This window comes from Mus caroli, unplaced genomic scaffold (assembly GCF_978045245.1).
Source record: "Mus caroli unplaced genomic scaffold, Mus_caroli_1 scaffold_9, whole genome shotgun sequence".
Lineage (NCBI taxonomy): Eukaryota > Metazoa > Chordata > Mammalia > Rodentia > Muridae > Mus > Mus caroli.
Window position 1 is genome coordinate 123,003,422 of NW_028227264.1, and position 14,311 is coordinate 123,017,732.

At 38.3% G+C, this 14,311-nt stretch overlaps 1 protein-coding gene across 8 annotated transcripts in view; it reads left to right on the forward strand.

The window, feature by feature from the left end:
- Tafa2 (TAFA chemokine like family member 2) overlaps positions 1–14,311 on the forward strand; it is a 466,821-nt gene that overhangs the window by 114,903 nt on the left and 337,607 nt on the right. For 3 of the 8 annotated variants that reach the window (XM_085843221.1, XM_085843220.1, XM_085843223.1), the window contains exon 2: positions 13,302–13,416. The exons of the other annotated variants lie outside the window; for them this stretch is intronic. Coding sequence is in view for 1 of the 3 variants with exons in the window: in XM_085843223.1 (XP_085699349.1) it covers positions 13,415–13,416 (2 nt within the window). In the remaining 2 variants the exon portion in view is untranslated. The remainder of the gene's footprint in view (positions 1–13,301; positions 13,417–14,311) is intronic. 8 annotated transcript variants of the gene reach the window in all.

A 14,311-nucleotide genomic window follows, 5' to 3' on the forward strand; every position in this document is an offset into this window, starting at 1 on the left:
ATAAAATTTATTCTTAGAGGTTTTACTTGAAACTCATATGTATATTCATCAGAATTTAATGATAATTTTCTATTATGGTGAGTATGTGTCTTGGTATTGTTTCTATTTATGATGGAATTGTTTCCTGTTGCCTTCATATGCTACATTAAAAGGCCTTATGTGGGGCTGGTGAGATGGCTCAGTGGGTAAGAGCACCCGACTGCTCTTCTGAAGGTCCAGAGTTCAAATCCCAGCAACCACATGGTGGCTCACAACCATCCGTAATGAGATCTGACTCCCTCTTCTGGAGTGTCTGAAGACAGCTACAGTGTACTTACATATAATAAATAAATAAATAAATCTTAAAAAAAAAAAAAGGCCTTATGTGCTTGAATGCTCAGGTGATCTCTGGAGACTGAGTCATAATCCACCCTTCTCTGGAGTCATACCTGAACTTGATAAGCTCTGAGAGCAACCCACGTGTTGACCCAGCCTCCTGTATCTCAGGGCCCAATATTGTTGCACTGACAACCACCGACTGTGTGTTACACCCACAGGAAGCCAGACAGGCAGAATTGGATGTTTGTACACTGAAAATAGCTGCCTGTGACTAAGATCTCTTGAGACACAGGCTACATGAAAAGAAAACTGGAATTTACTCTTGATTCTCTTCCTAACTTATGGAGGAAAAAGTCATTTAATCTTCCTTAGATGCATACTTCGTCATTTTCTTCACTTTTAGAATGGAAAAACGATTTCATGCTTTACCATTTCATGTGGAATTTTAATGGTAAAATTAATATGATAACAATAGCGAAGATCACTTGGAAATTTAAAGATGATTAAATAATTACAAAGATGCAATTATAATTCTATAAATAGAAGTAATGTTAAGGGGGATGTTTTAATGTAAGAGCAAAGAGGCCGTTTTCAGGGATGAAAAAGATTGCTTTTTCATTAACTGGTTATATAGATTAGTCTTCAAGGTCATTAATATAATATTGAGATCAGTTTTTTGTAAATTTCATAATATAAATGTTAAGTATGAATGTAGAGTCAAAGTGGAAACCATCTTTATAAACTATAAAAAATGAAGGTTGAAGAAATTTTAAAGGCATAACAGAGCCACATTGTGGTATAAAAATGAATAGGTTGAGCTATATTAACCCAAGAATCTCCGAATTATTTTGAGACTAGAATGTGTACTTTGGATCTTAGACTTAGTAATAATAGACTTTAGACCTTTATTAAACTAAAACTACAGTGTGGCCTACTGCCCTCATCCCCAGTAGTATTTCAATCAGGAATATGAGATAAATTGAAAGTAACTGATAAAATAGATATTTGTAAATTTCATCAATATTAATATATTCCTTTTCATGTGAGTTTACTATTGTAACTCTAGAACATAGATCAATGAGCAATGTGTGCTTAGAAACACAGCTTCTGAAATTTTAGATCTGAGAAGAGGTCTGTGTGTTTGTGTATAGCTGTAAACAGACATACAGATGTCTCTGGGTGTATGAAATTAACCATTTTCCCAGGCTTTCATTTGCATGAACAGACTTGTTCGGAAGGATGAGACTTTCAGAGGAGATGCTAGTATGTAGTTCCTGAATATCTGGGATTGTAGAGAGGGTCTCTTAGTTGTGCGTACTGCTGTTTTATCATGAATGTGGCTTGACTTTGCAGAAAACACTTAAGTTCTGTATCTAGAGAAGATATAGTCAGAAGCTAGGGAGTTGTTTTAAGAAAAAATCTGAAACATTCCCATAGTTAGAGTACAGAGTGATGCAGGGCAGAGCCCATGTTCCTTGTGAAAAGTATCACTGGCCTGGTGAGGTGACTGATATGCAGGGCACAGTGGGTAGCAGAGGTCCTCAGAGGCACAGCAACAAATCACTGGAGGAGAACAAAGAAACTTATGGAGGGGCAGTGGTGAGAACTACAACATTGTTTGGGTATTGGCTAAGAAATAAGTACAGCAAATTCAAAATATTGACGTTGTAGTCCCTGGCTATATGAGTTCAAGTGTGAAAATGCAAATAAGGATCTTAAAATTGAGTTATTTGAGCTTTCAAAAGCGCTTTTTATTGACTATCTTATTTGACAATTTAATATGTGTATTCTGCTTACTCTGTCCTTCACCCCATCTTCTTTCATCTCTGTGAACACCCTCATCCATAACAACCCTTTTCCTGATTTATGGCTTTTGGTCTTGTTAATTTATGACTCGTTTAGGTTAACCAGGGCCATTGAGTTTGAACTATCTATCAGACCATGGAGGGATTATCAGAAGGTATATGACTGAAGACAGTGATTTCACTCTTACCGAATCTGGTAGTATATAGGTTAGCCATAAAGGGTAGAGCCCTGAGCCTGTCCTTCATCCATGCCTGAGTGTAGATGGGCCTATTGTACAGATCCAGTGTAGACATCCAGAGCTGCTGTGTGTTTGACATTGCAATGGCTGTGTCTTGCCAAGAAGATATTTCACAGCCATTCTCCTTATTTTAAGGCTATTACACTCTTCCTCTTCCTCCTCCTCCTGCTCTTACTCCTCCTCCTCCTCTTTCTCCTCTTCCTCCTCCTTCCCCCATTCTGAGCCTTAGAGAAAACGGTATAAATGACCTGTTTAGGGCCGTTCCATCATCTGCTCTCAGTATATTGTTCAGCTATGAATTTGCATCTGCCATTATTCACTAGAAAAGATTCTCTGATTAAGCCAGAGAATGTTGTTAAAATGCAATTTTTTGTTAAAGAAGTAGATTTTCATCATTGTTACAGTAGCGACAGATGAATTTATGAATGTGGATGATGCCATCTTAGGGGACTACATAGAGTGATAATAAGAGACCTGTGGATGTGAACAATATTGAGAGTTGTCAGAGGAGTTTGGAAGAAATTGAGGTAACCACATGAGTAAAAAAAGTTTTATATGTTATAAAATTTCTTGTGCTTTGCCTTAGTGTACCCATTGCATATCTTTGGGAGAATTTAACAATCCAGGCATTGGAAGAAGTTCTTTTTTTTTTCTTCCTTCCTTCGAATGACTCACACTTGATACTGATCCTTGTTTCTTCAGTAACAATATTGTTTTCCTCTATCAGCCCAGAAAGTACTAGCCAAGCATTTCCTCTTTTCCTCATTAAACAATAATTATGTGCTAATTCAAGCAAGCATTGTTAATTTTTAATTTACACTTATATAAAAGCTCTCTTACTGGGCTGAGGATATAATTCAGAGCTTAAGAGAGCTTACTGGTCTTGCAGAGGGTTCAAGTTCAGTTCCCGTCATCCACACAGTGACTTGCAATATCTGCAACTCCATTTTCAGGGGATCTGATGCCCTCTTCTGTCCTCTGTAACCTGTTGCATGCACACAATGCACATAAACTCATGTAGGCAAACACAAACACCGGTAATATAAAAAAAATGATCTTAAAATGAAGAGCAAGTTCAAAACATTACATTATTCTTATATTACAAAAGATACCTTATGAAATGAATTTGTATCATAATACCAGTGACTATTTCTTTCAGTTAATGGATACTTGAAGACAGGTCATTATACCATTTGACTATTTGTTTTAAAAGCTGAATTCTCTGGTGCTACATTAATCGGAAAGCAGTATATTTACACTGTTGCTTTCAAGGACTGACAAACTTGAAGAAGCAAATGATAAAAAATTTATTTTGTTAATTTGCCAGAGAGTAAATAATTCCTGTCCCTAAATAATGTCTAAATATACCTATATCTATTATTAGAGGAAGATACAATATTTTCATTTACATTAGGCATCTCAGCAAGTTAGCCACTTTAACTTAGACCAGTATGATGAGGAATCTAAGACTCAATGGTGTCTAATAGTTTGTCAGATTTCACTCATGAATGTTTCCCTACTTTAGAAACCTCAGCACCTTAGTCACTCTTCTGCTGCTGTGAAGAGACACCATGACCAAGGCAGCTCTTCCAAATCATCACACTAAGTTTCATACTGTTTTTGTTTCCCCCAGAGGAGAAGTTGCTGCTATATGGAGCAGCAATCTACAGCTGTAGAGCCTTTAGAAAAGGCTGTCTTACCCAAGTACTGGCCTGTAAGGACACTTATGCGTAGTAAAGTATATGGTTATTTCTTATTTTGTTTTATTTACACAACAGACACAGTGGGTTATTCTGTGGGAAGGAGAAGTTGGAGGAATGATGCATTACTATTGCTCCCCCTCCTCCTCTTCTCATTCTCCTCTCCCTCCTCCTCTTCCTCCTCCCCCTCCTTCTTTTTTGTCATGATCATTATGTAAATACAGCCTGAGCCTGAACAAGAAAGGCCCCTGAAGGGCCTTGAAGGAAGGACTTTTGTGTGGTATCTAACCATAGCAATAGAATTTTGAGGTATTGGGAGGAAATCATCAGATTTTTATTGGGGACGATAACTTGAAAGCATCATAGACAACTCTAGGAATTAAAATATGTTCAGCTATCCCTACTATCAGTCACATGATTTGGAAAACTCACAGGCAGAAAAGTTGCTGTTAAGAAAGAATGCAAATTTCACCCAGGTAATATTGAATTTATTTATCTTAATTTGATAGGAACTACTCGCATTTCTGGGTTACAACGCATGCCATGTATTGTCTACAGAAGAATTCAATCAAACTAACACTGGATCAATTATTTAACTTCTCATGCCTTAAATCTGGCTGAATTACCCTGTGAAAAAACCAAAAAGATGTCTTGGAGATCTTGGAGGCTTTCCCTGAAAGACTTCAGATTTTTCCATTTTCTTATATAGATCTGTGTGCTTGATCATTCAGAGCATTGAAAATGTATCAGGGGCACTCAAATATACAGAAACAGGGACATTTTTATTTTTAATGGACAGCTCAAATCAGCTTACCTTTCCAAGTGAAACCTTAGAGGTATAGTCACAAATAGGAGTAAAACGGATCTAGCCCATATGATTATGGTTATGCAGGAATGCAAGAGCTATGAGATGCCTGAGGTCTGCATCAACGCGTTGATGATCTCAGAGGCCAGGTCATATATAGCATGCTCCATTCCTGGAAGGAGGAATGGATAAAGCTGCAAGGGTTGCTATGTCTGTTGCAGAGACACCAGGATTCTGGAGATGTAAGGAATGTGAAATGCCTGCCTAGGAAATCCACAGGTACTGAGCGGACCAGCTCAAGAGAGAGGTTTTGTAGGCTAATGCTGGCATGCATGTCTACTAGGGCTCATGTTAACTCTTTGGTTGTCCTCTGGCTTTTGGTGGCAAAAAAAGAATTGTAGCCTAATCCTTCTCCCATTCTTGATGATTTTTGAATGGAAATGTTTATTCTATGATGTCGTATTTTAAAAGTATATGTCTTTTGATTTTACAGGTTCTTATAACTAAGAGTCTGCTCTGAGTGGCAAGGAGACTTTGAACTTATGCTTTTGAGTGAATTGGCTATAGATCCGTTGTTAGATGAACTTGTTACATCTTGAGTCTTGTGTTGTGAGGTACATAGGAGCCTTTTGGAGTCCTAGGCAGAATGTGGAGATTTAAAGTGATGGATTCTGATATCAAATTGACTAGAAATAAATTTGTGGTGACTGATCTTTATTGTCAGCATGATTGTATTAAGAAACAACTAAGGAATCAGTAAGGCACACCTTTGGGTGTGTCTGTGAGAGGGTTTCCAGAGCCAGTTATCTTAAGAGTTCTGACCCAGTGGAGTAGTCCACTGATGGATTCAGAATGGAAAGGCATTATTGGGATGTGCTAAGTAGAAGAGTGTAGGGTCTTTTGAAGAAGTAGGTATAACATAAAGTTTTTCTAGGACATCACTTTTTATCAAGCAGAGTGGTTGGATGACCACAGTCATGACATAAGCAGAACAATGTAGTTCATAGCTAGGTCTCTGGTAATGATGCTGGTAACAGCTCCTTGTGGACTGTATGGTGAGGCGCACAGTCTTATCTGTCACCTGACATTCTGATCATTCATTCTTGTTCTCACTGCTTGTGGCCTTGGAAGGAGCAGAGCACATAGGAGATAGAAGTTTGACTAGTGTTTGAGACACATTTCAGTGGTGCAGATGCTTGTGGGTTCTCCATGCTGGGAAGGGCTTGCTATGGAGTGGTTGGCTAGTTGCCCATGCTTATGTGAGTCACTCTAATGGACCGAATGGTTCACCAAGATGGACTTGGACTAAGTCCATCTTTGACCTTTCAGTGACCTCTGTATCTATAGGTGAGCATTTGTATCTTTGGGAAAACAACAGGATTACATCACTGAGAAGCATGTCACTGGTGCCGCATCTTGCTGTGGACTCTTCATGTTCTCTCCCTTTCTTTGTTTCCTGGGTGCTGTCATGTGCAATACTCTACCACACCCTTTCATCTGGGATGATCAGACACGTATAAAACTATAAGCCCAAGTAAATCCTTCCTTCCTTTACATTGTTTCTGTCGATCGTTTGGTCACAGGGACCATAAACGAAAGGTAGACTAGAAAAGAAAAGGAAAGACTAGAAAACACATGTTTATGTTTGTGCACATATGTATGTGGATATATTCATTCTTAATTAGGGTAGGTAATCTACTACTAGACATAAATACCACCTAGTTATATAATAGCCATCAATTCAATGTTCTCATCTGGCTGACAATTGATCTTGTAGTCACCAAGAAACAGGGCTGAAGGAAAAAGTACAGTCTGGTCTGTGTCTTCTGTTCAAATGACTGAATTTTTTACATTACACTTCTCCTTGTGTCTCACCATCTAAAGAAGCTTGGAGCTGTCTCTAGGTAGGTATCCATTCCCTACCTGCAGATTCACTGCTATCAAAAGATATGTTAGCTCCCCTGTCTGCCATGCTAGACATTGCTTTTCTTTACTTTCCTATTAACTGGATATGCACATGAATAGTACTTATTACGTTTACCTTATGTTATTTTATGGGTGTGGGTACTCTGCCTGCATATATGTCTATATGTCTGGTGTTTATGGAGGCTAGATAAAGGCATGGATCCCTGGAGGTGGGATTATATACTGTTGTGAGCAACTATGTGGCTGGGAGGAATAAAAGCCAGATTCTCTGGAAGAGGAGCCAGTGCTCTTAACTAATGAACCATATTAAAGGACATCTTGTACCTAATACACTAGCATCTGTCTTGTAGTAAGTGATCATTATTATAATCGCACATTTATTTCATTTAGTAATCATGAACAATAATGTCGTGTTTGTAGATGTAACAATACCCAAGCCCCCCTTTCAGGGGTAATGAGTTTATTGTATCACTGTGTACTTAACATCACATTCCTGAAGGTGTCTGGATGTAATAGATGTGACTGTTACATTTATAAGTTGGCTTCATGTTGTCTCTTATGAAAATAAATTGATACTTGAAGGATTTGCTTCAGAAGCAAGTGTGAAACCCACTTTTATTTTCAAAGTATTTTTTATTGGTGGATCTTTTAGCTATAAAAATCTTTTATATATAATATGCTTATAATATGATATGTATATTACATATGCATATATGTATATTATATATTATAATATACATATTATATAATATATTAAACATTATACATGTATTTGTAAAATGTATAACATGCATATACACATATATATGATATACATGTTGTATATAATATATTAAACATTTTAATGTTGGTTTCTGGAAAAATGATGAATTGGCATAAAAACAGTGATTCTGGAAAAATGATGAATTGGCATAAAAACAGTGATGTGGAAGAATAAATTAAGCAAGATTATTATAGCAATGGATGGTTACTATGGTACTGCTGTTATTTTTTAATAGTTCAGTTGATTACCTGAAGAAATGCAAAACATTTCACTCCCAACTGGCCTTCTCGTATGACAAAAAAAGAAACCTTCCCATTTTCAATTATATTTCAAATTAGTAAACTAATTAATATAAATCTTGTTATTTCTCCACAGTCATATTAGTTCTAATTGAGGTCTGGGATGGTCTTAACCAAACTCAACCGCAAAAAATTATGGCCCATTTCTTCATTCCCCCCATAAGGTGAATATTCTATTCTTCCATAGAACCTGACATTCATGCTTCTTAATCTAATATTACTATTCTTTAATACCTCAACATTCATATTACATCTACCATCTGACATTTGCATCTTCTTTAAGGCGAAAGGTTGCTATCACAATAATTTTCATTAGCTCCTAAATATTCTGTTCCATTAGAGTCTGGAAGTGGAGGGTCTAAAAATGTCCTTGTTTTCAAATGAGGCCTTTGACTTCAACAGATATGTAGGAAGGATAACTATCAGAATTTCTGTAATGCAGAAATAAATTGCTTAATGACATATGCTATTAAAACTCTACACCTATGCTGTCCTGCTAAATGGAATGCTATATTCTGTATACTGTAGTCTGAATACAGCAGTCTGTATACTCTCTACATATAAAAAAGTGATGTTAATCTTAGTTTTCTCATACATGGCCATATGTGCACACACAAGTGTGTATGTGTGTGTGTGTGTATGTGTGCGTGTGTGTGCGTGTGTGATGTAAACCATTGTGTGACATCAATAATACATCAATAATTAAATAATTTGAATGAAAAAGAGTCTGAATCCCATTTACTATTCTTTTAAGCAAGTTTTTACTCACCAACCTCAAACTCAGGAGACATGCATGGGTTTTAAAGGCACTTCTAGTATAAAAGACATAATAAGACAAACATAGCAAGACAAAATAGATCCAGTTTGCTGCAGCAGTTTGTGTGTTTGAGAGCTATTCATCTGCTGAAATATAAGCTCTTCTCTCATTTTGTACAAGGATGCACTTTTACCTGTGTAGTCTCAGAATAGAAAGACCCTCCCTCCTCCTGGGTCCACTTGGCTATTGACCTGGCACTTTATAACAACAGCATATAAAACCCACACTGGCTACATACATGTGATCTGAAATGAGTCTAGTAAGTTATAAAAGTTAGCGCTAATTAATAAAGGTTTGAAGTTAACTAGACCTAAAGTCAAATCTTGGCTTTACACTTCACTGTGTGCACTTTCTGTATGCTATCTTTCCTGTGCATGAATTCTTTTCATTTGTATAATATATCCTCCATGTAGGCCTGTAATATAAATTGATTACATCATATTAAAGATATATAAAATGCAGAGTACCCAGAAGGGAACAACAGTGGAGCAATAGTGAGTGAGATCACTACGGAGGGGTATTTAATTATCTGTAGACTTACTCTGCCCCCTGCCCCTGCCCTGCATTGCTCAGCTTCCCTGTATAATCCTCCAAGCTTGGCACTTGTGGATGTGGAAAGCACAATCTTGGGTCAGTTGCTTTCATCTCTTTGCGCTGTTCTCTCTGACATTATTATTTGAGTGATTGTAAAGGCTTGAGGTGGAAACAGGAACATTTTTCATGTAGGCGAGCTTTCCCGTATCAGATAGGAAATGAATCCTCACACCACGTCAGCCGTTGAACAGGATTTATCGCACAGGAACAATTCATCAGTCGATCAGGCAATTTGCTTTTTCCCCATCTCTTTGGTCTGTGTTTTAACCTTTGAAATAGATTAGTCTAATATTTAACGGTGCAAGATGTTGTTGTCCTAGAGTGTTGAACCTCACAGGCTGTTTTAGCTTATGCATCTTTCTTCAGACATGCAACTTTGTCTAACACAGTTACAGAGAACAATGGGTCTGGTAAAAAAAAATGTCTGCTGTGTCAATAGTAAATTTAGTCTCTCTACCCATCAGGATACTATTAATTTTTATAAATATCATAGTAGGGGGAGTACGCTGCTCAATAAAACAAGGATCAGTGTGCCTCTGTGAAACAGAACGCAGTTCCTTCAAGCTTCCCCCTTTCAGATCCTCTCACGTCAGTACTGGTGTGCTCATCTGCTTAGCTGTGCAAGTCAAATATGTAGAAGTCACATTTGTGGTGTCAGGCCATTACAATCAACCCAAAATATGGTTCAAAACACTTCATAAATACATCTGCTTTCTCCCAACACCTGTCTACCCCAGCATCGTCTTTCTTGAGAATTCTCCCAGAGATTGTTTCCCTACAATCCACTCTCTACAGAATAGTTGAAATTACATTTAAAGTATGATAATGATATCCTGCCTTTCTCCTTTTCAAATGCTTTCTGTGTCTCCTCATGAAGACCCACTTGCCCTGTTCAGGTCCTTGAAGCCCTTCACTATTCACACCAGCCTGTTCTCCCTGAGCCTGTTTCGTGATCTCCCTTCTCATAGCTGGTTTTCCACCTGCTGAATTTCTTCCTGTCTAGGACGCACTCCCCTCTAGTGCAGGCTTCCTTGCATTCCAATTTTAACCTAAATGTCACCTTCCCAGTGCTGGGTCCCGCTGCTTCCTATCACACTGTTACTCTCAGTCTGCTGCTGTTTCTCATCCTCCAAGCGTCAAACAGGATGTCTGCGCATCCTCCTCTTCCGTTTCTATAGCAATGTTGAAATACGGTTAACAAATGTTTGTGGAAGGGTTTTTCTTGGTGTGCCATGTTTTATGAAAATTCATTTTAAAATTTAGCTCACAAAGCAACGAATTTCAATGTGGTATTTTGTATGCATCTGTAATTATCCTCCTCCGTCCTCACTCCCCCCACCCCAATCTTCCTGGCTCCATTTTCCATCCCCAACAGTCCTCTCTTTCATTTGGTATCGCTTGCCTTCCTTTTTCCATCATGGCTCCCTCCTTAAGAACTCTTTGGTTCTCTCTCTCTCTCTCTCTCTCTCTCTCTCTCTCTCTCTCTCTCTCTCTCTCTTCTTTGATGAGTTTTCTGTGGGTATGAGGACAAATATTTATAATGTAGTTAGGGATCATGCACGTTTAGTGAAGTACCAGTTGAAGGTTCACTTTCAAGATCCAGGACTTTGGTAGTCCTGGGTAGTCAGCTACATTTCCGGTGCGAGGTAGAATTTCTCTCTTATTGAGCAACCCTTATGTTCAATTAGATAACATTCAGTTACTGCCAAAATATGCATGTCATTACTGTACCCTCAGGGTTTGCTTTCCTCTTTTGGAAGCTTGCATGGTGCCTTTTTGAGTCCCAAAAGCTAGTCCCCAGGGAAGAGGCTTTCAGGTCATTTCCAGCTTAGAGGCCTCTAGGTCCTGTATGAAGAGTATGTTATCTTCAGTAACAGGGGTTCGTCTTCTACCTCTGGGAAGGAACCAGGACAATAGCAACATTTTGTAATATTTGGAGAATCTTTTGGAATATCCTGACAAATGACTCAAAAGATGTCTTCTCATGCTTGGTGTTGGGGTTTTTGTTAGATGGTCTTTGACTCTGGGAGGGAGCATTGTCAGCCCAGATGGGAAGATTTCATTTGAGCAATGTATGTATATATATATTTACACATAGACTTACATGATGTATAGTTTCTAAAAAATTATGTAGGTAGTTAATGATATGATTATTTTTCAGTGTTTTGAAACCTTCACACTGGTTTCCACAGGAGCTGGGCTCATGTACATTTACCATCAGCGGTAAATCAGCGCTTCTTTCCCACAGCCTCAGAAACCTTTGCTGGTCCTTGTTTCTTGGTGATGGCCATTTTTACTGGGATGAGATGGAATCTCAAAGCAACTTAAATTTATATTTCTCTAATGTCTAAGGATGTGGAACATCTTTCAGACATTTACTGGACCATTATATTTCTTCCTTTGAGAGCTGTCATTAAGTTCAAGCATAAGAAACAAGCACTTGATTTCAACACACACTCACAAGGAGCTCATTTGCACACTACCTGGTCCATTTCCTATCTATTGTTCATTTACCCGTGGACGTTCATGCTTTTAAAATACAATTTGAGTATATGTTTAGGCTTGTGATATTTGACGATGGCCTCCTATCCAGGAGTTAGCCTAAGTCTTGTAAGACCTTTATTCTCTGTTCTTTTAAGCATGCTCTTAAACTTGGTTCATGTTTGAGGGGCAAAGGATCGATGCTGCGTTTGTCACCTGAGATGCAAGATTAGCACTAAACTCATGATTTCTAGAAAACGAAGTAACAAACAAAGTAGACTTCAAACAAATATCTGCTGGGAGTCTGTCCTACCTGATGCCACACAGAGCTTGCTCCTATGGTCACAGATAAAATGAAAAGGGTGACAGCCTGCTCTGAAGCAATAATAAAGGAGTCAGCCTGAGACCAAGAGGCTGGAGCAGAGCCCAGGAGGTGTTTATTGGAGCCTCTGTGGATGCCATAAGCTAATCCCCTTTGAAAAGAGTGGCTCGGGATCATTTCATTTCTTTTTGTGATGGAGATTTTCACGCTGCTTCTATGTATTTCTGAAGAGTGTATAGTTTGTGATATCCTGACCTGAGAAACTTCTAAAAAACTTGCGGGGGTGGGGGTGGGTGGGGACCTGAGAGGTTCCCAGCCCCTGCTCGATGGCATGGGCACGGGTGTTGGCCGTCGTGATGAATTTGATCGGTACAGGAACTCATCATTCCTACTATTAAATGATTACTGGTGATCATAAATATTTTTGATGAATTGCCATCATGTTGACTGGCGGCTCCTATTTCCCAGTGTTGGCTGAGTACCATGAAGCGTCCGAAATCCTTTGCATGGAATCAAAGATAGTATTTGGGTTCGGAAAAGAGAAAGCCTCTAAATTGATTTCTTGAATAATATTTGGAGTCTATGAATATTTCCATTTATACATTCTAATAAGAAGTGAACTCACTTGGCGGTTTGATTGGCACGATGTATGAGCCCCTTGCTTAACTATTGTAAGACCTATTCCGAGGAGGCAGGTGGAAGACAAGATAATTGCTCTCTGGGTACCAGCAGGGAAAACAGCTTAGCTTTGATATTTTTCAGCTTTTCAAAAGAGAGCAGAGGTGAGGTTATAAAAAGAATCCTGTCTTTCTTTCTCTAATCCATCCTACAACTTTGTTAGTGCCAGCCTGTCCTGCATGGCTGATTTGCTTAGTCAAGAGGCTGCATCACTCTAACTAAAGACGGGCCATGGAAGCAAAGGTCAGCTCCGGTGGAATGTCAATAATTTAAAAATTCTTGAAGGTGTTCCTTTTGGCTCTACTTGCTGCCTTTCATTTGAATCTGCGAGAACACACCTCGGAGTTTCTTGTATTATAAAAAAGGAAGAAAGAAGAGCCCGGGAGATCAGCTCTGAAGTGCCCTGCAGTTTATAGTTTCCAAGTGAGGGAGATAAATCAGACTTGTGTAAAGGCAGTTGTGGGAGAGTGGCTAAGAAATTGAGTCATTATGGAATTATGGAACAGAGTTCACTAAATTAAAGATCTAGACTAATAATCTTCCTTTTCATACAGATCTGAGGGAGTGAAATAATACAACAGAGTCAAGCTGCAATATATCATCTTGGTAATACAAAAATGAAAATCTAATCACGCAGTCCGATGTTTTATTTGTTTTCTTCATTGACATGTGAGTATGGAAAGGACATCTAAAAGCTTCTTGAAAGGACCTTTTAAAATTTTAAGGACAGTAGTAATATTTTATCTGATATATTTCTATTTAAATATGGTTAACAATTCCATGGGGGTGCTTTTCATTAATTCTTTGTAATTCTTTCCTCCTGAAGAAACTGCTGTCCTAAGTGACATGGGTATGTGATGTTCTGGCACTTTCTAGATTGCATCTTTGGTACTAATTGTAGCCAGGGGTGTTACAAAGTGGCCTGGGTTGGTGGCAGTGGATATGTTCTATACCTTGTACGCAAGAAAAACTTGATCTCTTCTTTTATCATCTTGTGTGATAGATAATAAGGTAGATCGTGACTTTAACTATTATTTTGGAGGTGAAATACCCTACGTGCAGAACTTATAATTCTGAGTCTGCCCCTGTTAATAACTAACACACTTGAATACTTAGGTCTGGAGAAATAGCTATTCAGAGGACTTGCTGTTCTTGCAAATGCCCCAGTTCCATCTCCAAGTTCCACATGGTGCCTCACAACTGTCTCTAACTATAGGCACACATGTATTGTATATACATATGTATGCAAGCAAACAAACACTCATGTATGTAAAAGAAGGGTAAATAAATCTTCTAAAATCGATTAAAAACACACAAATAGACAATCAGAAGTTTTATCAGCACACAGGACTCTTGCTTAATCAAACTACATGATTTTAAAATTTGACTATGCTTGTCCATCCAGCCTCCTTATGATATAGAGACACACTAAGAATAGATACCAGAACTTTTTTACCATGTTGTTTTCTGGGCTGTACCTAGAGTCTGTTTTGCATTTCAGTCTCAATGCTGATCTTTCAAAGCTGGATGTGATTTGGAGTTTTCAGTTGTACATTTTCAACAT